Source organism: Castor canadensis, chromosome 5, assembly GCF_047511655.1.
Source record: "Castor canadensis chromosome 5, mCasCan1.hap1v2, whole genome shotgun sequence".
NCBI lineage: Eukaryota > Metazoa > Chordata > Mammalia > Rodentia > Castoridae > Castor > Castor canadensis.
The window spans coordinates 157209103-157233010 of NC_133390.1; the positions used below are offsets into that span (position 1 = coordinate 157209103).

At 51.5% G+C, this 23908-nt stretch overlaps 1 protein-coding gene across 1 annotated transcript; it reads left to right on the plus strand.

The window, feature by feature from the left end:
- The first annotated feature begins 6 nt into the window (after positions 1–6).
- Bpifb4 (BPI fold containing family B member 4) lies at positions 7–23741 on the plus strand. Its single transcript, XM_020151315.2, has 16 exons — positions 7–121; positions 1048–1110; positions 1927–2428; positions 3268–3372; positions 4105–4248; positions 6302–6365; positions 6705–6765; positions 7760–7851; positions 9325–9525; positions 10769–10822; positions 12896–13066; positions 13539–13606; positions 14553–14595; positions 16767–16830; positions 18616–18692; positions 23493–23741. Exons 1-16 carry the CDS (start codon positions 7–9, stop codon positions 23514–23516), a joined length of 1848 nt encoding a protein of 615 aa, XP_020006904.2. The 3' UTR covers positions 23517–23741.
- The last annotated feature ends 167 nt before the right edge of the window (positions 23742–23908 follow it).

Consider the following 23908-nt stretch of genomic DNA (forward strand, 5'->3'; position numbering starts at 1 on the left):
GCCAACATGTGGACAGCATGGTGTGTGGCTGCTCTGCTCACGGCAGCTATGTGTGGCGTCCACACCCAAATCCAAAAGACAAACACAGTCCTCAGGGTTACGAAAGATGTGCTGAGCAACGGTGAGTCCAGCCCCAAAGCGAGTGGTGGGTGGCATGGGGTGGGCTGAGGGCCCAAGGACCTTCCCCACTAGATTCCATACCGTGTGTCTAGGTGACTTCTCCTCTTTGGCCTAGTTTCCCCTTTTTCTTTCAGCTGCCATTTCCTGGTACTTACTGTGTCAGGCATCATGCTGGGGGCTTTCCACTCGCTCTCATGAGGCAATAGAAAGCAGTGGTTATGAACTTTGGCCTTGGAGTCAGCCTTCCTGGGTTTCAAATCCTGATTGCATGACTTGACTTCTCTGAACTCAGTCTTCCCATCTGAAAAGTGGGTATAATTATCCATATCTCCAAGGACTGGCATACGGATTAAATGTAATGACCCATGGAGACACACAGTTCCCAGTGCACAGAAGGTCCTCAAATGCGGGCACTGTCATTATTCCTGCCCCCAATCCTTAGGTCCCTACTTTGTCAGCTGGCGAATGAGGCCTGGCTCCCAGCCCCAATCCTTGCCTAGGGCACAAGGAGAATAAAAATGAGAGCATTTTATCCCACAGTGGTCTCCAAGCACTCACAGGCCTTAATGTCTCCATCCATCAAGTGGGGACAGTGATTCTGGCTTTGATGTTTCCTAGCGATTGCTAATGCATGAGGAAGCAGATTTTTTTTTCTTTTTTTAATGCTGCAGTGAGGACCACTTGGAAGGGAAAGTGATGGGAGGAAATCCACCAAAGTTTGGCTGAATGAGGTGGAAATTTAGATAAAGGGAAACCAGGCAAACCAGGATGGATAATGAGCTTATTAGATAGGGATGTGCACAGGCCTGGAGAGTCTTCTCCATCCGCCTCTGCCTTTACTGGGGGGAGAAGTGAGGCCTGGACAGCAGGGAAGGCCCAAGGTGGGGCTGGGAGGAGACCCTGACTGACTGCCATGCCTCTCCACAGCCATCTCCGGCACGCTGCAGCAGAGCGATGCTTTCCGCTCAGCCCTGAGGGAGGTGCCCATGGGTAAAGCCCGTGGTGACGGTGGCGGGCCCCTCCTGGGAGGGCTGCTTGGTGGCAGTGGAGGCGGAGGTGGTGGGGGAGGAGGGCTTTTGGGGGGCCTGCTTGGTGGTGGGAGTGGAGGGAGTGGTGGTGACCTGTTGGGTGGAGGCTTACTAGGAGGCAGTGGAAGCAGAGGTGGGGGGCTGCTGGGGGGGAGTGGGGGGCTTCTGGGTGGTGGTGGTAGCCATGGTGGGGGGCTGCTGGGGGGCGGTGGTAGCAGTGGTGGGGGGCTGCTGGGAGGAAGTGGGGGGCTTCTGGGTGGTGGTGGTAGCCATGGTGGGGGGCTGCTGGGTGGCGGTGGTAGCAGTGGTGGGGGGCTGCTGGGAGGAAGTGGGGGGCTTCTGGGTGGTGGTGGTAGCCATGGTGGGGGGCTGCTGGGGGGCGGTGGTAGCAGTGGTGGGGGGCTGCTGGGGGGAAGTGGGGGGCTTCTGGGTGGTGGTGGTAGCCATGGTGGGGGACTGCTGGGGGGCGGTGGTAGCAGTGGTGGGGGGCTGCTGGGGGGAAGTGGGGGGTTTCTGGGTGGTGGTGGTAGCCATGGTGGGGGGCTGCTGGGGGGTGGTGGTAGCAGAGGTGGGGGGCTGCTGGGAGGAAGTGGGGGGCTGCTGGGAGGAAGTGGGGGGCTTCTGGGTGGTGGTGGTAGCCATGGTGGGGGGCTGCTGGGGGGCGGTGGTAGCAGTGGTGGGGGGCTGCTGGGAGGAAGTGGGGGGCTTCTGGGTGGTGGTCTTTTGGGCGGTGGCCGACACCATTACAACGACTACAGACGCGCTGAATTCCCCCGAGGTGTCGGTGGCGTTCCCTACAACGACTTCCATGTCCGAGAGCCTCCCCCAAAATATACCAATGGCAGACAGCTTGGCGGTAATTACAAATATGGTCACGTTGAGGCCAATGACAACACCGCCCAGCTGGGGGGCAAATACCGGTACGGTGAGATCGTGGAGTCGGACGGGAGCACCAGGGACCTCCGGCGGGAGGACTACCGCTACGCGGAGGGCGCGTACGGCGGCCACCGGGGCCACGGGCGGTACCGGGCGGCCGCGGCCCGGCGGAGGCGAGAGCTGCGGCCCGGGGAGCTCCCGCCCGGCGTGGCCACCGGCGCACTGGGACCCGGCGGCTTGCTGGGCACCGGGGGCATGCTGGCGGCCGACGGCATCCTGGCGGGCCAAGGCGGCCTGCTGGGTGGAGGTGGTCTTCTTGGCGACGGGGGACTTCTCGGAGGGGGAGGCGTCCTGGGCGTGCTCGGCGAGGGCGGCATCCTCAGCACCGTGCAAGGCATCACGGGGTGAGCAGGGGCCAGGCCCTCCCTCCCAGACCCTCCCTCCCAAGGCCGGGTGCACAGGGGCGACCACCCCCTGAGGTTTTCAGAGAGCCCCGTGTTAACGTGGTTTGGGCTCTTGGTCTGAAAAAGAACTCAGTCTGAGACCCAGTTCTGCCTTTTATGTTTGTGTGTGACCTTGGGCCATTCCTTTCATCTCTCTGGGTCTCAGTTTCCCCATCTGTAGAATGGGCAGAGTAATACAGGGTAAGTGGAAAAAGCGCAAGGATTTAAAATTACAACACATATGTAGCATATCAGATGATTTTACATATTGTTATATGATAATGTAATATAATTATATCATAATTATAATTTCAACCATGCCTAGGCTCCTCTTCATAGCCATTTAATTCAACAACTTAGGCAGAGCTCCTATTACGTGACAGTGTGTTGGCTCTGGGGACAAACTCAATGGCTAGCTCAGAAAGGACACATCCCTGAGCCCATGAGCTTGAGCTGGTGGGTTAAGTGGATAAAGAAGCCAGGGAATAGTGGACTGATCACATGGTGCGGAGAAGTTCCCGGCCAGTGGGAGGTGCAAAATGAGGGATTTGCTTGAGGGACTTGCTTATACAGAGATCAGACAGCGTCCTGGAGGATGTCCTTGCTGACTCTGAAAAATGTGTGGGAGAGACAGCTGAGGGCCAGAGACAAGCAGAGTCATTTTGACAGGGAGAAAAAGACCAGAAGAGCCGCAAAGAGTGGAGTCAAGGGATGGAAGGGGTGCAGAGAAGGGGTGCGAGGGAGGCTCTCCAGGCAAGTGAGTAGCAGTGGGCCGCCTTCTCACCGACCTCATCCCACAGGCTGCGAATCGTGGAGCTGACATTGCCTCGGGTGTCCGTGCGGCTTCTGCCTGGTGTGGGTGTTTACCTGAGCCTGTACACCCGGGTGGCCATCAATGGGAAGAGGTGTGTGGAGGGGTCCCTGTCACTCTGTGCCCAATGGGGGAGCTTGGTCAAGTGGCCTCCCTCTCCTCTCTACACTGGCCTGCGTAGCTGTAATGTGGGGACCAGAAAATCCCATGTCCTAACTCGAAGTCAGCCTGTGGTCTCCATCAACAGGGCAGGCAGCCGGGTTAAGCTCTGGATGGTTGGAGTCCAGGGCACAGCTTGGGTTCCATTTCTGTTTTATAAGCCTCATGACCTTGGATCAATCTCTTCACGTCACTGAGCCTTAGTGGCTTCACCTGAACAGGGATACTAAGACCACCCATTCTTCCAGGTGGCCATGGCCACAGACAGATTCAGCCTCCCAAATGATACCTGCCATGCAGGAGATGCTTATTAGAGGATATCAGAGCGTGGACTCTGCATTGTTTTGTTCCCAAGGGATAAGGTCATGTATACAAAGCTAAGTGACTGGATGGTTACCTTGGAAACCAGAGTTTACACTGACCCCTGTTCCCAGACTTTGATGCTCTCATGGTCTGAGTAGGAGAGAGATTTATGCGTGGACACCTTGAGGGATCCAAGATGGCTTCAGATTTGGGACCCCTGCAGATGAGCGAGGGGTTTAATAGATGACAGAGAGAGCCAGGGCTCAAGCCTGAGGTCCAGGTGCCAGTTAGGCCTGTGCAAGGGTGAGCTGCCTGGTGGCTGATCTATGGCTCACTGTCTCCCTGGCCTCTTGGTTTCCTCCAGTCTCATTGGCTTCCTGGACATCTCGGTGGAGGTTAACATCACAGCCAAGGTCCGGCTGACCATGGACCGCACAGGTTATCCTCGGCTAGTCATCGAGCGCTGTGACACCCTTCTGGGAGGCATCAAAGTCAAGCTGCTGCGGGGGTGAGCACCGCTGGGCCTTGGGAGGTGCTGAAGGGATCTGTCCCTGTCAAACAAAATTGTACCACTCCCCTGCCCCATGGCCCTGGGGCAGCAGAGCAGTGACACTGTGGGGACAGTGAGGACTCATGCTGAGCCATCCCAACTCCCTTTCTGGCTCTGGTCTGGCACTTGCTTGTTGGGAATTCAAGGGCTGTGCCATTGAGCCCAGGATGTGGGCTTCAGCTAGCCTGAGGAGGGGGTCATGACACACCACATTAACTTTGAAAAGACCTAGATCATGTGCTCAGGAGAACACCTGGGTTCAAAAATCAGCTCCGCTATTCCTTGCTGAGTGACTTTGGCCAACATATGTACACATGCACACACACAGGCACAGGCACACCCTCCACCCCCCACATGCATAGGCATGCACACACACATGCACATGCACAGGCATGCGCGCACGCACGCACATATGCGCACACCCCCACATGCACATGCACACCTGGGCACAGGCATGTACACACATGCACACAAATGCACAGGCATGCACACACACACATGCACAGGCATGCACACACACGTACACACATGGGCACACACCCCCACAAATGCACACACACACATGCACAGCACAGGCACAGGTACACACACATATGCACACACACATACACAGGCACGGACACACACGCACACCACACACACATTCACACATGGGCACACACACATGCACAGGCATGCACCCACACCCGCATGTACACATGGGCACACACACATGCACAGGCATGCACACACACATGCACACACGCACACACACCCACATGCACAGGCATGCACACACACATGCACACCCCCCAAATGCACAGGCATGCACACCCCCCACATGCACACCTGGGGACACACGCACACACACATGCACAGACATGTACACACATGGGTACACACACCCACACATGCGCACACACATGCACACATCCATACATGCACATGCACAGGCACACACACATATGCACACATACGCACAGGCATGCACCCACACCCACATACACACATGGGCACACACACATGCACAGGCATGCACACCCCCCACGCACCCCCCCACACACACGGGCACACACATGGTACATACACATGCACATGTGTTCTCAACCATCCAAAGAGGACTAGAACCTGGATCAGCCCCCTTAGGACAAACCCACTTTAAAAGGGGACTGGCATGCACAGTAGGCTTTGGGGACTTACTCTAACAGGACTTTGCGTTGTCAACCTGGCATGGCAGTAGACAGTCAGCTGCCACCTGGGAGGAGGGAACCAGGCAGTGTCCAGTGGGGCACCTGGGGGCATTTTGAAGGGGCAAGTTCACCAGGGATGCTTTTGTGTTAGGGTTGTCTTGCTTCCCTCTGCTCCTTACTGCAGTGCCCTGAATACAAATTCTTGGATTACAAGTCTGTCTGTCTGTCCATCTGTGTGTCTTGTCTATGAGTCATCAACCCATCATCCTCCTTAGTCACTGGCTAGGATGGTTAGTTAGGAGCCTGCTGGGGCACTAGAACTTGCTCCAGGTCACTTTTCAGGACCTCAGTTTCCTTGTCTGTAAAATGGATCACACATATCCTGATGTTTTTAGCACCATTATCCTTTAAGTGTGGACCACAAGAGCACATTTTACCCACCACATTTCTTCCTCCATCCCTTCCACAAATATTTGCTTAGCCCCTGGAATGTTCTAGATACAGTGTGTTGTGCTTGGATAAAGTAATGTATTCCTCTGCCCTCTGGGAAGATTACACAGGCTGCAGGGCATGGATTTTGCAGCTGAGAATCAGGAACACCCCAGTTCATGCCCGGCATGCTGGAAAGCCCAAGCAGCTTTTGTTTGTTGAGTGAATGAATGAGTGAAAAGATAAGCAATTTGCTGGTGGTCTGTCTAGGTCCAGTGAAGGGCATGCATTCTGTCCTTTTTGTGTGACCGTCCAGTGCTCAAAGGCTCTCTGTACTCCAGGACTGGGCTGGGCACCCTGGTGTAGACATCCCTGGGCCCCTCCATGGCTACACCCTGCTCCTCTCTCCTTAGCCTTCTCCCCAATCTTGTGGACAACCTAGTGAACCGAGTCCTCGCCAATGTCCTCCCTGACTTGGTAAGAACGACGGGCGTGTGAGAGCTGCATCCCTTGGTGCACCCGGAGGGGTGGAGGAGGCAGGGGCCTGGCATGTCCTTGGAAGTTGGAAAGGACCCTGGGAAACATGGAAGGACAAATAGGCCTGACACAGCTCTGGGCTCCACCCCACTGGGCTCTTCCTAGCTGTGCAGCAGGTGGCATCACCTCCCTGAATCCCAGCTTTCCTGTGTCTAAGAGCACCCTGGGCTGTGGGAGGATAGGGCCTGGCCTAGTCAGTCAGCATCAGCAGTAGTCAGTATTACAGGTGCCTATCCTTTCCCAGCTCCCTGCAGAAATCCACGCCTTTTCTCCCCACAGCTCTGCCCTATCGTGGATGTGGTGCTGGGCCTCGTCAATGACCAGCTTGGTCTTGTAGACTGTGAGTGCTTCTGCTCTGTGGCATTTGGCCAGTGTCTGAGAATAGCTGCTCAGGGCCCAGCCCCAGGGACACAGTGGCACTTGGGAGAAGGTTCCAGTATGGGGGGATTGCAGGCCTGCCCACCAAGTCTTTCCTCTTGTCCACAAATACCCCATCAAGCCCCAGAGGCAGGAGCTCCCACCTGGACCAGGGAGGCTCCAATCTGAGACTGCAGCATTGCTCAGTCCTGGCTGCTGTGGACATGAGAAGACCCCCAGTTTCCTTGTCTCTAAAATGAGGGGGGTGGTTTCCACTCACAGAGGGACCTGAGAATAACAGCAAGAGGCTGCACAGATACTGATAGGACCACAGAACCTCAGTCCTGGATTTCTGCATGAATATCCGCAAAGCAAGGCTGCCCTGTACTGTAGTGCAGCTTGTGCACTGCACAATTCTTGGCCCCCTCCTTTCTCGTAATGACGACACCTCAAGTTGTGTAGTACTTAGTCTCTTCAACCACACAGTGCAGCCCTCTGTGAAAGTGATCCACATCTCTGGGATCACCAGGCAGTTTGAGGATGGCTTTTCTGCACAGGTAGAGCTCCCTTTGCAGCCAGAGATGAGGAAGGAAAAGCCCAGAGTGACACTGCCTATTACAGCAGTCAGGGAAATACCAGATCCAACTAAGCACATTGTGGAGTGCACAGCACTTCACAGTTTACAAAGCTCATCATCAGCTGGGATCTCAACCCCCCAAAACACCATAAAGTCCAAGAGGTTACATTAACCCTTTTTACAGAGGATGAAATGGGTCCAGAGAGGTGCACTGACTTGCCTGAGGTCGTACAGTAAGGAAGAGGCAGAGCTGGGGTTTGAGCCTGGAATGTTTGCTCTTTGTTCCTGGAGCTGGAACCTTGGTCCACACCCCACACACAGCCATCCACAGGCACAGGGAGGACAGAGGGTGTCTGGGTGGGTGAGGGGAGGGCCCTGTGACCCCTGCCTTTGCCTGCAGCGCTGGTGCCTCTGGGGATCCTGGGGAGTGTGCAGTATACCTTCTCCAGCCTGCCGCTAGTGACCGGGGAGTTCCTGGAGCTGGACCTCAACGTGAGTGCTGGGGCTCGGCCAGGAAGCAGCCTCCTCCCTGAGCGGGGTGTGGGCGAGGCCGGGGGCTTAGGGGCAGATGGGTGGGAGCACTGTGTGAACAGACCCACTTCTGATTACAAGCGATGCCCTAGGCATTGTGCCAGGATACCTGACGCTGGCTCTCTGTGCACCAGACACATTGTAAGTGCTCTGTGTAGATGGATTCAGTCTGTCCTCCCAGCAACCACATGAGGGCTTACTGAGGAAATGGAGACACAGAGAGGTTATGCCACTTATCCAAGGTCACACAGCTAGTAAATGCAGACCTGAGGTCTGAATCCAGGCAATCCAGCTTCCAGCTGCTAGAAGCTGCTGCTGTGGCTTGGGTTTGCTGGAGGAATGACTGGCCTTGCGGTGCTGGTAAACGTTTAGCAACCAGCTTCCATGAGTTCTTTCTTTCTTTTTATAAAGTCCTGATGGGCAGTGTTTTCTGCTTTCCATGGTAGAAAACCTGCCATGGCCAATTGCAAGCTGCCAATGTGACATCCCTGAACGTGAAGCTGAGAAGAGATGTGTGAATTGAAGCTGGTGTGCACTGGTGTGAGCTGGCTCCTCGGCCCCTGTGGATCTGGCCCTGATAGCACACAGACACAGTAATAACTACCCCAGGCCACACAGACGTAGGCACCTCTCCACCAGCTCCATCAGCATCATGAGACTCACCTGCATAGACAGGCACGCCTGTGCACACGCATGCACACCTAATATATGCATAAACAGAGACACTTGTTGCTGACCTGCTGTGTGCCAGGCCTTGGCTGGGCGTCAAGAGGTGCAGTGATGAGCAAGACAAAGTCTCTTCTCGGAGGGAAATTGCAGTCTATTAGAGTCCAGGCCACAAAGAATCAATTATTGATCTAGGGCTGGGATAGAGTATAAGGCAGGGGAAGGTCAAGGAGGACTTCCTGGAGGTGACTCTTGAGCTAAGATCCACCAGACAAGAGAGACCATCAAGGGAAGAGTGGAGGAGGGGCTTGTCCTAAAGGCTGCCTCCATGTCAGGGGTAGAGAGATGGTCAGAGGACTGACGAGGCCCTGGAGGCTGAGCTTCAGACAGAAGGCAAGGGGCAGAGGGCCTGGAGAGGAGGCTGGAGAGGCCCCTGGGGCAGATTGCACAGAACATCGTAGGCATGGAGAGGACTGTAGTCTTTGGGGAGAGGCAGTGTCAATGCGTATTGAGCAGATGCACACATGTGGTGTGACTGAGACAGAGAATCTGTGCCATATTGTATATCTATGTATGTGTGTAAACTTGTAATTACAAGTGATCGTTAGGCAAGGACCATCATAGGTCCCATTCCATCACGGGCCAAAGAAGAGCTGGAGCCATATGTAAGTGGCCAAGACCTCTGGGCTTCATCAGGGTAGGCTTCCTGGAGGCCTCTCTGCAGTCCCCAGCCTCCCTTCTTGACCCACAGCCTCTCTGCTCCCACAGACTCTGGTTGGGGAGGCAGGAGGAGAACTTGTCGACTACCCGCTGGGCCGGCCAGCCATGTTACCCAGGCCCATGCCAGAGTTGCCCCCCATGGGTGACAATACCAATTCCCAGCTGGCCATCTCTGCCAACTTCCTGGGCTCCGTGCTGACCATGCTGCAGAAGCAGGGTGCCCTGGACATCGACATCACCAACGGCATGGTGAGTGCTGTCCCCGTAGGGCGAGGCGGGTGAGCCTGTGATAAGTGCCTCCCCTCATCCTGCCTGGCCTGTGGCCTTGGAGAATTTGCTTCTGAGTGAACACTGGGGACGGCTGCCCCTGCCTGACCTCCAGGTTTCCGATGGACATCTGTCATGCCACCCATCCACATCTACCCATCATCTCTCCCTTCCTCCCTCCTTCTCTCCCTCCCTCCATCCTCCCGCCCATCTACTCAACCACCTACCGTCCACTTATCCATCCGTCATCCTCTATCTGTCCATCCTGTGTAGTGAACAGTTTCGGGTGATTTTAATTAATTAATTAAGTTGTAGGACTGGGGATTGAACTCAGGGTCTGTGCATCCTAGGCAAGTGCTCTGTACCACTGCAGCCACGACCCCAGTCTTTTCGTATTTAGTTTGTTTTTCAGATAGGATTTTATACTAACTTTTCCCCTTACTGGCCTTGAGCCATGATCCTCCTACCTCTGCCTCCTGAGTAGCTGGGGTGACAGGTGTGGGCAACCACCTAGTTCTACAATTTCAGTTTTTTGAAACATGGCATTTGGCTCCACAAACTTCATTATTTCTCCTAGGAACAAGGTGTTCTCAAAAAAAGCTACACGAATTTTGTCAGTCTTTGATTCCATTGAGAGGAAAGTCTCCATTTAGTGCCAGTGTATAGTTAACCCTATCCCCTTTGTAGTTAAAAGAGAACAGAACTCATGGCAGAGCTCTCCACAAACTGTGACATTTGAGCAGGAGCTTACAGCCCTGCCTCATCCGATTGCCTTGGCCTTTTCTCTTTCTGTCAAGTGCACTGCATCTCCATCTCTTAGCATCTGAGCTCTTAGAAAGTGAGTTGATTTGAAGGAGACACAAAGTAAGTGACAGTACAGGTGGCTGGGATTATAGCAGAAGTCAAGTGTTTGGTGGATACTGGGTTACGAGAGTGGACTCAACAACGCTTGCATTTTAGGAGAAGAAAGATTTGGGTCTTGCTTCCTGTTCTTAAAATTACAGATCCGATGAGTTTAAGTGGCTGCCCTGCTCACTTAGCCATGAAACGGCCATGTGGTCTACACGTGGCCATTGTTGGAGGATGGGGCTCCCCAAAGGATGGGTGGAGAAGACAGACAACCCTGCTGGCTGTCTTAGAGTGTGTAGGAGTCTAGCCATGTGTTAGCAGATCCAGTCTGTCTCTGTCACTTGGGACTCACACGACCCTTGTCCTTGTCTCACAGTTTGAAGAGCTTCCTCCCCTCACCACATCCATGCTGGGGGCCCTGATTCCCAAGGTAAGTAAGTAATCCAGGCGGGGCCCTTGTCTTCAGCCTCTCTCTCCCTCTCGCTGCCCTAGGAACTAGGGTGTAAGGTAAGAGGTTTAGCACTAGAGTGGCTGCTCTAACCTGCACCCCTGGAGTGCAGTGACAAAGCAAGGAGGCCAGAGCCCTGGGAAAAGGTGCATCCTGAACCCCAGCAGTGGACCTGCCTGCTGAGGTCTAATCCTGGCCTGGCTACCCCTTTACCGTGTGACTTTGGACAAAAGTCCTGTTATCTCTGAGCCCTATTTCCTTCATTTGTTTAAAAAAAAATAACAAAAGCATGCTAACACCTATCCCATGGTCCAGGTTGTCTTGAAGGGTAGAGGCATGTAAAGATGCCAACACAGATCCAGGCACACACGGGCACGTGGGAACTCAGAGGGAAAGAGTCAGGTTTTGGAGATGACAGGCTGACTCAGCACATCCCAGTTTTATCACCACAGGCAAATGACTCATCTCTCTCAGCCTCAGTTTTCTTATCTGGAAAATGGGGGCAACAGTGCTCACTCTGCAGGGTGACCTGGAATCTGAAACCCAGGCCCAGAACAGGCATTGGGCAAATGTTAGCTACTACTATTGTTAATAATTGCAATTTCTTTAAAAAATAAAGTATGTTTTTGCCCAATTAGTGGCCACATGTAGGTAGAACAAATGCCTATCTGACGGCATAATCCGGAAAACAGCTCTGTGTAGGACATGCTACGCATTGATGCTGTGGTCTACAGCCATTTTAGGAATTTTCCATCTCTTTCCTGTCCTGTCTAGTTTGGGTGGAAATCGAAGGAGTGGGATGGGAGGGGGGTGATGTTAGAGACCAAACTCAACAAGTGGTCACTATCGCCCTCGTGTGGTTGAAATCAAAATGGCAGAAGCACTATTCTCCCAAGTCCTAAGCAGCAGCTCCGGCCGGCGGGGGGAGCCCTCCATCCCCGAACCTTCTATTAACTAGACTGCTTCCTATGCGCACTACACTTTACAACGTATGAGGCGTTCTTAGAATCTGCTCTTGCGTGTGGGTCTCACCACCCCTCCCACTCCCACAGGAGCACTAGGGACAGGCTCAGAGAGGTCTCACAACGAGGAGGCAGTGCAGAGCTGGGCTAGAACAGAGGCCCAAGGCTAGACACAGAAGCAGGTGTCCAGGTGACCCAGGCTGGGTGGAGTCACCCAGCGGGTCGGGCTGCCTGCCGTTGAGGGCAGACAGTGCAGGGTGCTGAGGGTCTCTCAAAAGGAGCCTTAAGTCTCAGAGATGCCGAATTTCCGTGTAAATGGGCCTCTTTTTGTTCCTTTAAAAGTAACTACATCTGTGCTCTTTTAACACACTGAAGAATATTCCTTAAAACGTATCTCTTGCAAACCAGTTGTTTAGTAAATACGACAGATGGGTCATTTGGCAAACTTTCCCTTAGCAAATCAGCTTTTGGGGAAACAATCTGCAAGAAGGGCTCCAGCCCCTCCTAACTCCACCATGCTCTCTAACTGAATTCAGGTGGGTGGGCAGCCCAGGCCTTGCTTCAGGAAGTCACTGGGAGATGTCCCAGGCACAGACTTTCTCATCCCAGAAAGGGTAGCAAAAGGCCTGGGCTCTGAGCTGCAGACCTGAGCTGGGCTTCCAACCCAGCTGCTGGCCTCGGATGGCTTGCTTGACTTTTCCTCCAGGCCTCAGTCTTACTGTCTGTAAACTGGAAGAAAAATACCCCCACAGAGCTGTGGTGACTGAATGGATGGAATTAAGACTCAGCCCCTAGCCCAGGGCCCCAGGAGATCCTGCTGGGCTCAGTGCTAGGTTTGGAGTTTTTGCATGTGTCCAGGATTGAGCAATTTGACAATCTGCCAACGTTGTCAGAGGTAATCCTGATGATTCCCCATGTGACTCGAGATCTCAGCGCACAGTAGTTAGTAGGGTTGGCTTTGCTGGGGCTCAGGACTGGAGAATCTGAAGGTTCCATGTGGGAAACACTGTGCTCTGTGGTTGGAGGTTGTCTGAGGACCCCTAGGTACTGCCTACTGTGTAGGGCTCGGTTCACAGCCTGGTGTCACCCACAGGTGTTCCAGCAATACCCCGAGTCCTGCCCACTCACCATCAGGATCCAGGTACCCAATCCACCCTCGGTGACGCTGCAGAAGGACAAGGCGCTGGTGAAAGTGTTTGCCACCTCTGAGGTCATAGTCTCCCAGCCTGGTGATGTGGAGACCACCATCTGCCTCATTGATGTGGTAAGTGTCTGGGGATGCAGGAGCTTCCAGCTGGGCCTCATGACAGAGTCACGTGGTCTCCTGAGGCTCCCAGACCCCGGCACATCCCCCAACACAGTGACTACTTGCCCAGATTTGGGCCAGAGTATCTACTTCACATCCAGCCCTTACCACGTCTAGCTGTGTGACCTTGGGCAAGTCACTCCCCGTCTCTGGGCCTGGTTTTTCCTCTACTACATGGAGGTGTCAAGAATGGATTAATAAGAGGCTTGGAGCAGTACCTGGTGAGGCATAAAGGCTCCCCCAAGGCTGTCATTCACCTTGCAGGGTGTATACCACAGGGAAGGGCAAAGGGCCATTTGTTAGGCAATATTTATGTCTTATGCTCAGGGTTAATGAGGCCCTGAGTGGGAGCCAAGGCCCACAGTGAGCCCTCACCAAGCAGAGGCCCCTACGTGATGGCAGTGGTGTTTCACTCTCATTCGTCCCCCAGGACACAGACCTCTTGGCCTCATTCTCCGTGGAAGGGGACAAGCTCATGATTGACACCAAGCTGGACAAGTGAGTGGGTTTGCTGCCTTGGCTTTCTGCCTCTCAGAAAGAGCTCTTTGACACTGCACTGGCCAGTACTGGCTCACAGAGGGCCACCAGGGATGGACTGAAGTTTCCTGCCTCACTGTCATAGCTGGGTAAATTTGAGAGGCTGCAAGGTGAACCTGCCAGACCACTGTCAGAGACCCACCAGGGGGTGAAGCCATGAGCTGAGCAGAAAGAACCTGCTGACACTGGCAATTGTCACCATGCTGGTGTGGAGGCACAGCTGCTCTGAGTCCTTCATCCATGTGTTGCACCCTCCCAGGGAGCCTGTGAGTCAGGGCCATTATTCTCCTTTTTAAAGATGAGAAAACGAGGGCCTAGAGAGATTTACTGACAAGCAAGTTCAGAGACGGGCTGGCAGCCTTCCAGGTCTGTGTGACCTCCTTCCTCAGAATCGTGCAGCAGTAGAGAGCGAGCACTGGCCTGGGCGTGAGTTCTGGGCTCCTGCTGTCCAGCTCTTCCACTGTGCCATGTCACCCCAGAGCCTCAGGCTCCCCCTTCCCTGGCTGCTGTGAAGATTAACTGAGGAAGTGATGATACTGTCCACGCAGGGCACCAGTGGTGTCACACATGGTTCCAAGTGCTTTACCTGAACCCCGACTTAGCCCCAGCAGCCACCTACCCTGCAGATGAGGAAACCAAGACCTAGAGCGGTCATGTAGCTTAGCTAATGTCACACAGGCAGTAAAGCTACGACTTTACTTACATCCATGGTATATAAAGCCCTTAGCATGGCATCTGGTCTGTAGCCAGAATTCAGCACATGGAAACCAGCATTGTTCTTCCAGATTCCCTTGGCCAAGAGCCTCCAGAGGGTGAGGGTAGAGGGACTGTGACATCTGTTTAGTTTGCAAGTGTTGTGAGTTCCAGGGGAACACTGCTTCTAATGGGTTGTTTCCATCATCTGCAGGACCAACCTCAACCTCAGAACCTCAAACGTGGGCAACTTTGACGTAAGCACCCTGCTTGCACCTGGGGCAAACAGAGCCCAGATCTTCTGAAAATAATCTCCGTGAGGCTGGCTGGATCCAGTATGGGTGCAAATTCCAGAGGGCTAGTATCAAATGTCAGGTCTCGTTTTACAGATAGGCAGATGGAGAAACTGAGGCCCACAGAGCAAGTGAGGGGCAGAGTGAAAAGTCCCGGCTCCTGCCACTCTTCCAATAGTGCTGTTCCATCTTAGCAGGCTGTCCCCAGGGGCCCATGGCCCAGATCTCTGTGCTAAGGGCAAGGAGGCCATAGGGGTCCTAGAGGACCTCTTTCCTCCTAGATTTGGGAGAACACTAATCCCCGTGTAACCTTGAACACCACTAGCCCTGACTGAACCTCAGTTTCCACTCCTGAAACAAACAGCTTTGGACTCATTTCAACCCTCTTCTCATCCCTAGTTCTGGAATTCAGCTTTTCTAAGGACCTGTGAGTCTGAGATGTTCAGATTGTAGGATTGGGGTCCTGTTTCATCTCTGCTCATTCGTGGGTCCCCGGCTTGCCTAAGGCTTCAAAAGTTCCCTCCCTCACTCGCTCTCTCTTTAAAACCAATTAACAGATGCTTGTTTTCTGGGGTAAGCTTGGGTGAGATTTCTGCGTGTGCAGAGAAAGGGAGACTTACTCGTTTTGTTGCTTGTTTTTGAGCTTTTTTGACCCCCAAAATTGCAGCCTGTGAAGTAGGTGTCACTAGCTCATTTTTAGGTGGCGAAATTATCCCCAGCTTCACAGCTGGCTGGTGCAGAGCTGGAGCAAGACTTGAAATCGCTGGACTCCAAATGAAGGAAGGACTATGGCTTGGTGTGACATGAGCGCTACTCACACAGGGCTGTAGAGATGTGCACCCAGCATGAAAATAAGCTCTTTTTTTTCTCTTTAATAAGTTCTTCTCTTTAAGCCTCACAGCCTTTGTATGGTTTGGGCACTGTTAGCAATCCCACTTTCCAAACAAGGGAGCTGAACTCAGGGAAGCGACGTGACCTGCCCAAGGTAACAGAGTGGCGAGGGAACTTGTCACTCACGAGTCCCACACATTCACCCTGTGCAGGTCATGGCAGGTTCTTTACACACAGGTGCTTGTATTTGTTTTCAAAACCATCCTATGAGATAAGGGTTATCTACTCCCACCCTCAGATATGGAACCAAAGGCTTAGGGACATTAAGAACATTGCTCAGTCACTCATTGGTGTCCCCAGGGGATTGGTTCCAAGGTCCCCAAGTATACCAAAATCTGAGAATGCTCAAGTCCCATCTACAAAATGGCGTTATATTTGGATGTAACCTGTACACATCCTGCTGTGGACCTTAAGCTATCTACAGATTACTTCTAATACTTAATTCAATGTAGATTCATTCTAAAAACACTTCAGTCAGTGATTGACTGCATATATGGTGGTCCCACAAGATAATGTCACAAGGTTATATGACATTGTAGCCATCTTAGCTCATGAAGCACACTCTGGTGTTCATACAAGATGAAATGTCCCAGCCACACATTTCTCAGAAGCGTCCCTGTGGTTAAGTGCCATAAGTAACATATACTGTAGATGTTGTGCTGTATGTTTAGGGAATAATGACAAAGGGTCTGTTCATATTTAGTACAGACACAATTTTGTGTCAAATATTTTTAATCCATGGCTGGTTAAATCTCCAGATGTGGACTCCATGGATGCAGAGGGTATACGGTGCACTAAAAGCTCAAGGGCAGGCATGCTGTGTGAACTGCCCATATCCTTCCTGCGTCCTTGCAAGCTGACGGTCTTAGAGCTGAGGGTCAGGAAGGTGCTGGCCCCAACGGGGCTGAACTGAGATGGGTCTCTGGAGTGTTGGCTATGGGGCCAGAGGCCTCCAGTGATGCTAGCATGTCTTCAGGACAGGCACCCTGTGCCTCCCAGAGAGGCCTCCCTCAGTCCTTGGCATAGGAACCTTGGACCAGCACCTGTCCCCTCCAAGCCTCAGCCTCCCATGTGTAGGGTGAGCCCTGGGACTGTTGGCTGAGAGTCCCGGGGACTCTGCTTGTCAGATGCCTGGGCTCTCCCAGAGCAGCAGCAGCTATTCATCTTGGGCTGAAGGGAGGGGTCCCAAGGGGCCCTTCAGTCTGGGTGACCCCCTGCTAGGCTCAGTTCTCTCTCTCCTGCAGGTGTTCATCTTGGAGAGGCTAGTAGGGAAGATTTTTGACCTGGCGTTTATGCCCGCGATGAATGGTGAGAGTGGGGATGTGGGGGACAAGCCTCTCTGGGGCACATAGCTTGGGGACATGGTGACTGCTGGTTTGTTGGGCACATTGGATGTACAGCTATGCTACCTCAATAGCATTTCTGAGAACCTCATTCATTGACTTAAGCCTCTGAATGCAAATGTTTTCCAGGTTTTAAAAAGTTAATTAATTTAAAACATTTTTTAGATATATTTATTTTGAGGGAGGGTAGCCCAGGCTGGCCTCAAACTCTCAATCCTCCTGCTTCAGCCTTCCCAGTGCTGGGATTACAGGTGTGAACCACCATGCCCAGCTTAAGATTTATTTTTATATAGCAAATACTAATTGTGTATATTTATGGGGTATAAGTAATGCTGCCCCATGATGTGTCAGCCTTCGTATTTTCTTCTGTCTTTTCTGATTACATATGAAAATTGTACGTGTGCAAATTTTAGAAAGTATACAATGATTTTTAAAAAGCTCTCGCTTCCCAGAGGCGATTCATTTGAGCAAGCTAGGTGTTCCCTGGCTTCCTTTAACTGCGTGTGTACTTTTAGGCCCAGCACAAATGGCTTCTGTTGTGAAAGCTCCACTGGAGTGTCCTGACCCATGTCCCTCCTACTAACCCAGAACCGTACCCTCCCCCCCACGGCTATATTATCGGTGGGAAGGGCTGCTTGCTCACTTCATAAACAGGGCAGACTGAGGGGGCTTTATTCTCTCAGTGGCATCCTAAGAACACTGAGGGAGGCTCAGTTGAACTGAGGCTGGGAGCCCCATTGTGATCGGGGACCTCAGCCCCACTCGAGCTGAGCTTCATGAAGGAGAAATGAAGGGTGGTATTTCCTGCTCATGTCATCAGCCATACCAGTCGCGGCTCCTTCAGATACCTTGATGCTAAACAGACCCTTATTCTGGGACCCATCGCCAGAAGAAGTTGGGTGTCAATGACAGAGAAAGAACTGGTCACAAAGCCCGTGCCTATTCCTCAGGGAGAGAGCATAGTGTCAGGAGCTGGGCTGGGCTGGCCTGGGAGGTGAGTGCTGGAGAGTGCACTTGGGGCAGAAGTGAGAGAGTGGACTAGATCCATGATTCACCAGGTAGCCACACAAATACTTGGAGAAGGTGCTCTGTGGCTAAACAAGATCAAGTTGCTGAGTGTAGGCTACTGTGTCCTTAGCTCTCTGAAAAGTCCTGCTGGATCAAGGTGTCTGTTTAACTTCACTTAATCCCTGTCCCCATCTGTCTTTCCCTCCCCGCTTCTCCTTTCTTCTCTTCTTCCCTTTCTTTCTAGAACATTAGCCAGTGAGTCTAGTTAGGCTCGAACAATCTAAAACCAAACAGCATTTCCGTGGCATTCATGTGTTAGGGTCCCACATGTGCCATGTCATTCCTCATCTGTCCTCTCCTCTGTGCTGGACCAAGGGCTCCAGGATGCGGGGGACACAGTCCTTGTCTATAAGGAACCACAGTGGGGCAGGAGCGACAGGCACAGAAGCAGAGAATTTGTGCTTTGTGACTTCTCCATAGTGGAATATAGAAGTCGGGTCTGCCAGGGGCCAGGAAGCCCCAAAGGTGACAGGACATAAACAGAGTCTCAGGGAAGGCTTGGAACTCACGGTGACCAGTGACCTGGTGTGCTCCAAGGCAGGAGGACCTGCCTGGACCAAGGCAGAAGCACAAGAGAAACTGCTAGGCTTGTTGCGAATGCTGGTGACTTGTGGCAAGGCTGACACCTCTCAGCCACACTGAACACACTTGACCTTTTCTTTCTGTCTTTTTGTTTAAACAGCCGTGCTGGGTTCTGGGGTCCCTCTCCCCAAGATTCTTAACATTGACTTCAGCAATGCTGACATCGACGTCTTGGAGGTAAGGGAAGGTGGAGCCCATTATGCCTTCTCTCTCTGCCCTTTGCTGTCACCTTTGGCCACTGCATAAAGTCAGGCCAACGACTGGGAAGAGGAGAAGAGGAGGGACCCAAGGCCTCTCCCTTCAACATAGAGGCTGAGGGAACAAGGAACAAGGCTGTTACAAATCCTTAAAGGAAACTCATACTCATGATCCTAGTTAGTCCTAACCACCATGACACTGCACCCATCTTTCAGCAGGGAAAACTGAGGCTCAGAGCAGTGACGTGTGTGCCCAAAGTAGAAGTGTGATGTAGTTCATTGGGAAAATGTTCACTGAGCACCTACTGTGTACTGGACAGTGTGCAAGGGCTGGGACCCAGCAGTGAGCCAGGACAACCCTGGCCCTGACAAAGCTCCCCCAGCCTGGTGGGGAACCAGGACTTCAAGTAAATATTCCTGAAGTAATTAACCAATTAAAATTATGGCAGGTGCCTTGAAGTTCAGATGCAGGCGCTTGTTTCTACGATGAAAACCACACGTGCTCAGCATTTGAAATGTGGAACATATGCAAAAGATGAAACTAACACCTGTATCTTCTCCTAGACATGCACGCACCCCAGAATCATCCCTCAGAACACTTTGCTGTTTGTCATTCAAGTCTTTCTGGAGTTTTGGCTTTAAATGTGGCTTTGATCAGAGTCAGGAGAGCATTGAGGCTAAAGAACGGGGGCTTGGAGCCCAACAGCCCACATCTAAATCTTGCCTCTACCAGTTTGCAACTGGGAGAGCCTGGGCAAACTACTTTACTTTTCTCCTCTATAAAAGGAGGCTATTCAAGACAGGGTGTGGTGGCTCATGCCTACAATCTGACCTACTTGGGAGGTGGAGATAAGGAGGGTTGTCGGTTAAGACCAGCCTGGGTATAAAGTTCTCCAGATCCCATCTCAGTCAATAAAAGCTGGGCATGGTAGTGCATGCCTGTCATCCCAGCTACTCGGGAAGCATAAATATGGGAGGACTGTGGTCCAGGCCTGCCCAGGCATCAGTGTGGGGAGAAATACTTAAAGCAAACAGGGCTGGAAGCATGGGTCAAATGGTAGAGCACCTGCCTAGCAAGTGCAAGGTCCTGAGTTCAAACTCCAGTACCACCAGGAAAAAGAGGTAAAGAGAAAGGGGGGCTAATCATAGTATTTTCCATAGGGCTGCTTTGAGGATAAAATGATTTTCCATGTGTAAAGCACTTGCACAGCCCCTGGACGGTAGTAAGCATTCTGGAATCGTCCACTCTTACCAGGACCCCCCTTATGATAAAGCTGCAGTGAACATCTTGGTGCCTAAAAATGCTTCCAGATTCAGAATTTTGTTCCTTGGAACACATCCCAGAGATGGAATCCATGGCCCTATGCTCCAGACTGGAAATTTCCTTCCTAATTCACTGCACCCATCCACCCTGCTATTGGCAGTGTGCAGAGCACCGCTCCTCGCACGTGCACCAGGCTTGGACCTCAGCCAGGGGAGCAGCCCTCCCCATCACGTTAGGGGAGTGGTGAAGGGAGCTGGACAGTGACCTGGGGTAAGCAGTGTGAGCTGGAGTCAGAGTAAGCTCTGAGACAGTCCCCAGGGGTGCCTGTGCTGGTCCCAACCTGAGCTCCTGTAGGACTCGGACACCGTTCTGAACCTCAGACACTTCATCTGACAGTGGGGATCAGTGGTCCCATCTTGGGAGTTTGTGGTGAGTCACAGGATTGTATTGCTAACTGGTATCATTCACTTAAAAGAAAGGGTCAGGAAGTAAGAATAGGATTGGTACAAAGTTGTCACCGTTGTTCAGCACGTGCTCCAGGCACTGTTTGATTTTAGTTTGGGGCTCGCTACAGCCCTGGCTGGTGTTTGTCTTCACAGGCTGGGTGAAGGACTTGAGTATCTATCAGAGAGCGCTAGCCATTTACCCAGTTGGTGAGGGGTGGAGTTTGCACTGACAAAATGTGAAGCAGCTCAAACCCCTGGGGCTGCACTGTACCCCACTTTTCTCCAGAGCCTTTAGGACATTGATGGGAATGAAGTTTTCCTTCCTAAACAATCATGGTTTAGTATTTTCATATCAAAATACACATTGTTTTATTATAAATAACTTATCTCTTATCCCAGTAAAGGGAATTATGCTGGTTTTTAAAATATATGTGTAAACAGGTTACATAACCCATGGGTTTTATTCCAGAACCGTAAAGGAGATGATTCAGGTACTATAGGAATTGTCATCGGTGTTAGGTCAGCAAGTTTAAAGACAACCTCAGTCCTGTGTCTGCCTTTGCAGCCCTGTAGATGGCGCCTTGACTTTTCTTTTACCATTTTACATCAATCTAGCTGGCTTTTACCTTTTTTATTTTGATATGATTTTAACCTTTCAGAAAAGTTGCAAAAATAGAACAAATTGTTACAGAATATTCTTTTCCCAGCTTCCCCTTGTGTGAGCATCTTATGTAACCAGAGCACAAGATGGAAAGCAGGAAATGACAGTGACACATAGTCAATCCACAGACCTTACTGCCCTGTCTCCCACATGTCCGTTGTCAAGTCCAGGATCCCAGCTTGGATTTTCTTGTCAGTCCTCGAATCCTCCAACCTGGACAGCCCCTCCCTTTTTCTTATGTTTCATTACTGTGCCATTGTGATAAACCTGCCTGTTTTGTGAGAGGGACCTCAGTTTGGTACTGAGGTTGTGTCATTTGGGCAGGAGCCTCAAGGAGTGGTGCTGGGCCCCTCTCATCTCTGTGCTGTGTACACACACTCAGGGCACATGGTGTCCCCTTGATTATTTCCCAACAAGTTCACTTTTGTCACTTGCCTCAGGCTGTTCCTGCCAGGCTTCTCCCAGGGGAAGTTCCTATCGTTCCCTTGTCACTAATAAACCTCTTGGAGGACTTACTTTGAGATAATGCGAATAGCCCGCTTCTCACCACACATCTCCCACAAACTGTGGCTTCACTAGTGGCTCGCCTGCCACCATTATGTCCACGGTGGTCACTATAGGGGATTTTCATTCCTATAAACCCTTTTATGTTTATTAGTTGAATTCTTCGGTCAGGAAGAGCCGTCCCTTCCCCCATTTATTCATTCACTCAGTTTTTTATTTGCATTATATCCCATGGGTTACAATCTATTACTTTTGTTATTTATTTTGTTGTAGAAATTTTTTTGGGGGGGTGTGGTAGAATAGCTTTATTTACCTTTATTTATTGAGTCACCTGTTCTACCACGTGAGGAAAGAGAAAAAGAAGGGCTGGAGTCTTTTGGTTCGTCATTTTTATATCACCTTGAACTTGGAGGTGGGAAGAGAATACATCATCACCTGACTCCTCCCTGTGGGCTAGGGAGAGGAGCCCTTGAGTCAAGAGGGGGAGCAGTCCCATCCCAGACTGTCCCTACCCTAGCCTGCCTCACCATCCGTTTCATCTGTATTTATCCAGTACACTTTCTGACCATTTGTTCACAACGCCAATACTGGTACCCACTAAAAATGAGTAGGTCCCGAGTCTCACCAGCTATCTACTGACCAGTTGTTTCCTACTGTACTCATGTTTTACTCTGTTTGAATAGGGATCCCAATGAGACTGGTGATATGTCTAAGTCTTTTTCTTTTTCTTTTTTTAATTTTTATTTTATTCACATGTGCCTACAATGTTTGGGTCATTTCTCCCCCTTCCCCCTCCCCCTCTCTTACCCCCCACTGCCCCCTCCCTCTCCCCCCCATCCCGTTGCTACCCGACAAAAACTATTTTTCCCTTATCTCTAATTTTGTTGAAGAGAGAGTATAAGCAATAATAGGAAGGACCAAGGGTTTTTGCTGATTGAGATAAGGATAGCTATACAGGGAGTTGACTCACATTGATTTCCTGTGCGTGTGTGTTACCTTCTAGGTTCATTCTTCTCGAACTAACCTTTTCTCTAGTTGCTGGTCCCCCTCTCCTATTGGCCTCAGTTGCTTTAAAGTATCTGCTTTAGTTTCTCTGCATTGAGGGCAACAAATGCTATCTAGCTTTTTAGGTGTCTTACCTATCCTCACCCCTCCCTTGTGTGCTCTCGCTTTTATCATGTGCTCAAAGTCCAATCCCCTTGTTGTGTTTGCCCTTGATCTAATGTCCACATATGAAGGAGAACATATGATGTTTTGGTCTTTTGGGCCAGGCTAACCTCACTCAGAATGATGTTCTCCAATTCCATCCATTTACCAGTGAATGATAACATTTCGTTCTTCTTCATGGCTGCATAAAATTCCATTGTGTATAAATATCACATTTTCTTAATCCATTCGTCAGTAGTGGGGCATCTTGGCTGTTTCTATAACTTGGCTATTGTGAATAGTGCTGCAATAAACATGGGTGTGCAGGTGCCTCTGGAGTAACCTGTGTCACATTCTTTTGGGTATATCCCCAAGAGTGGTATTCCTGGATCATATGGTAGATCAATGTTTAGCTTTTTAAGTAGCCTCCAAATTTTTCTCCAGAGTTTGTTGTAGAAATTTTGTAAATTATGTAACCTGGATTTTTGGAAGACTGCAGGGAGGGGCTCAGGCCTGCTTTTTTTTTTATTTGGGGAAGAAGGAGATGCAGGGCAGAGGGAAATGAATTGCCCAAGGTCCTCTAAACAGTGTAAAATAATGGCACAGCTTTTAATGTCAGGTCTACATGACGCTGTCCATCACTGCTGCTAAGAGTCACTGCTTCCCAGATACAGACTCACCCCATCCAAGGCAGGCAAGTCCTGGCTACAGCCAGAGCCACCCCACCCACTCACCTGGTTCTCTGCTTTTCCCTCCAAGGATCTTCTGGTGCTGAGTGCATGAGCCACAGAAAAAGAGACACTGTAAGAAGCCAGAACTTGCCCTGGAGAGGATTTGCCTGGATACAGTCCTTGGCCTTGAGTCCCTTCAGCTTCACCAACAGGTCCCTCCCACCCTCTTGCTCACCTGCCCTCAACCTGGGAAAGGTTCCAGCCACAAAGGATGCTATGCAAGCGCAGCTCCGACTCCGTCGTGAGCATCTTATGCTGTCAATAAAACATTCCATTTTCCCTGCAGTTGCTGAGTCTCAGTGAAGGAACCTCCCTGGGGTCTGCATGGTTTTCTTCCCTCTTTGGCTGCTCCTGAGACATTGGCAGCCAGAGTTACATCTGGGTGGAATGGTGCAGCCTAGGACTGAAAAGTGTCAGAAGCAACAGAGGAACCCATGGATGTGC

Excerpts from the sequence above, each read along its gene's own strand:
- Bpifb4 (XM_020151315.2), top strand. The coding sequence starts at position 7 with ATGTGGACAGCATGGTGTGTGGCTGCTCTGCTCACGGCAGCTATGTGT. Across the intron at positions 4,249-6,301 it reads AAAGTCAAGCTGCTGCGGGG|CCTTCTCCCCAATCTTGTGG; the intron begins GTGAGCACCGCT and ends CTCTCTCCTTAG. Across the intron at positions 13,067-13,538 it reads CCATCTGCCTCATTGATGTG|GACACAGACCTCTTGGCCTC; the intron begins GTAAGTGTCTGG and ends TTCGTCCCCCAG.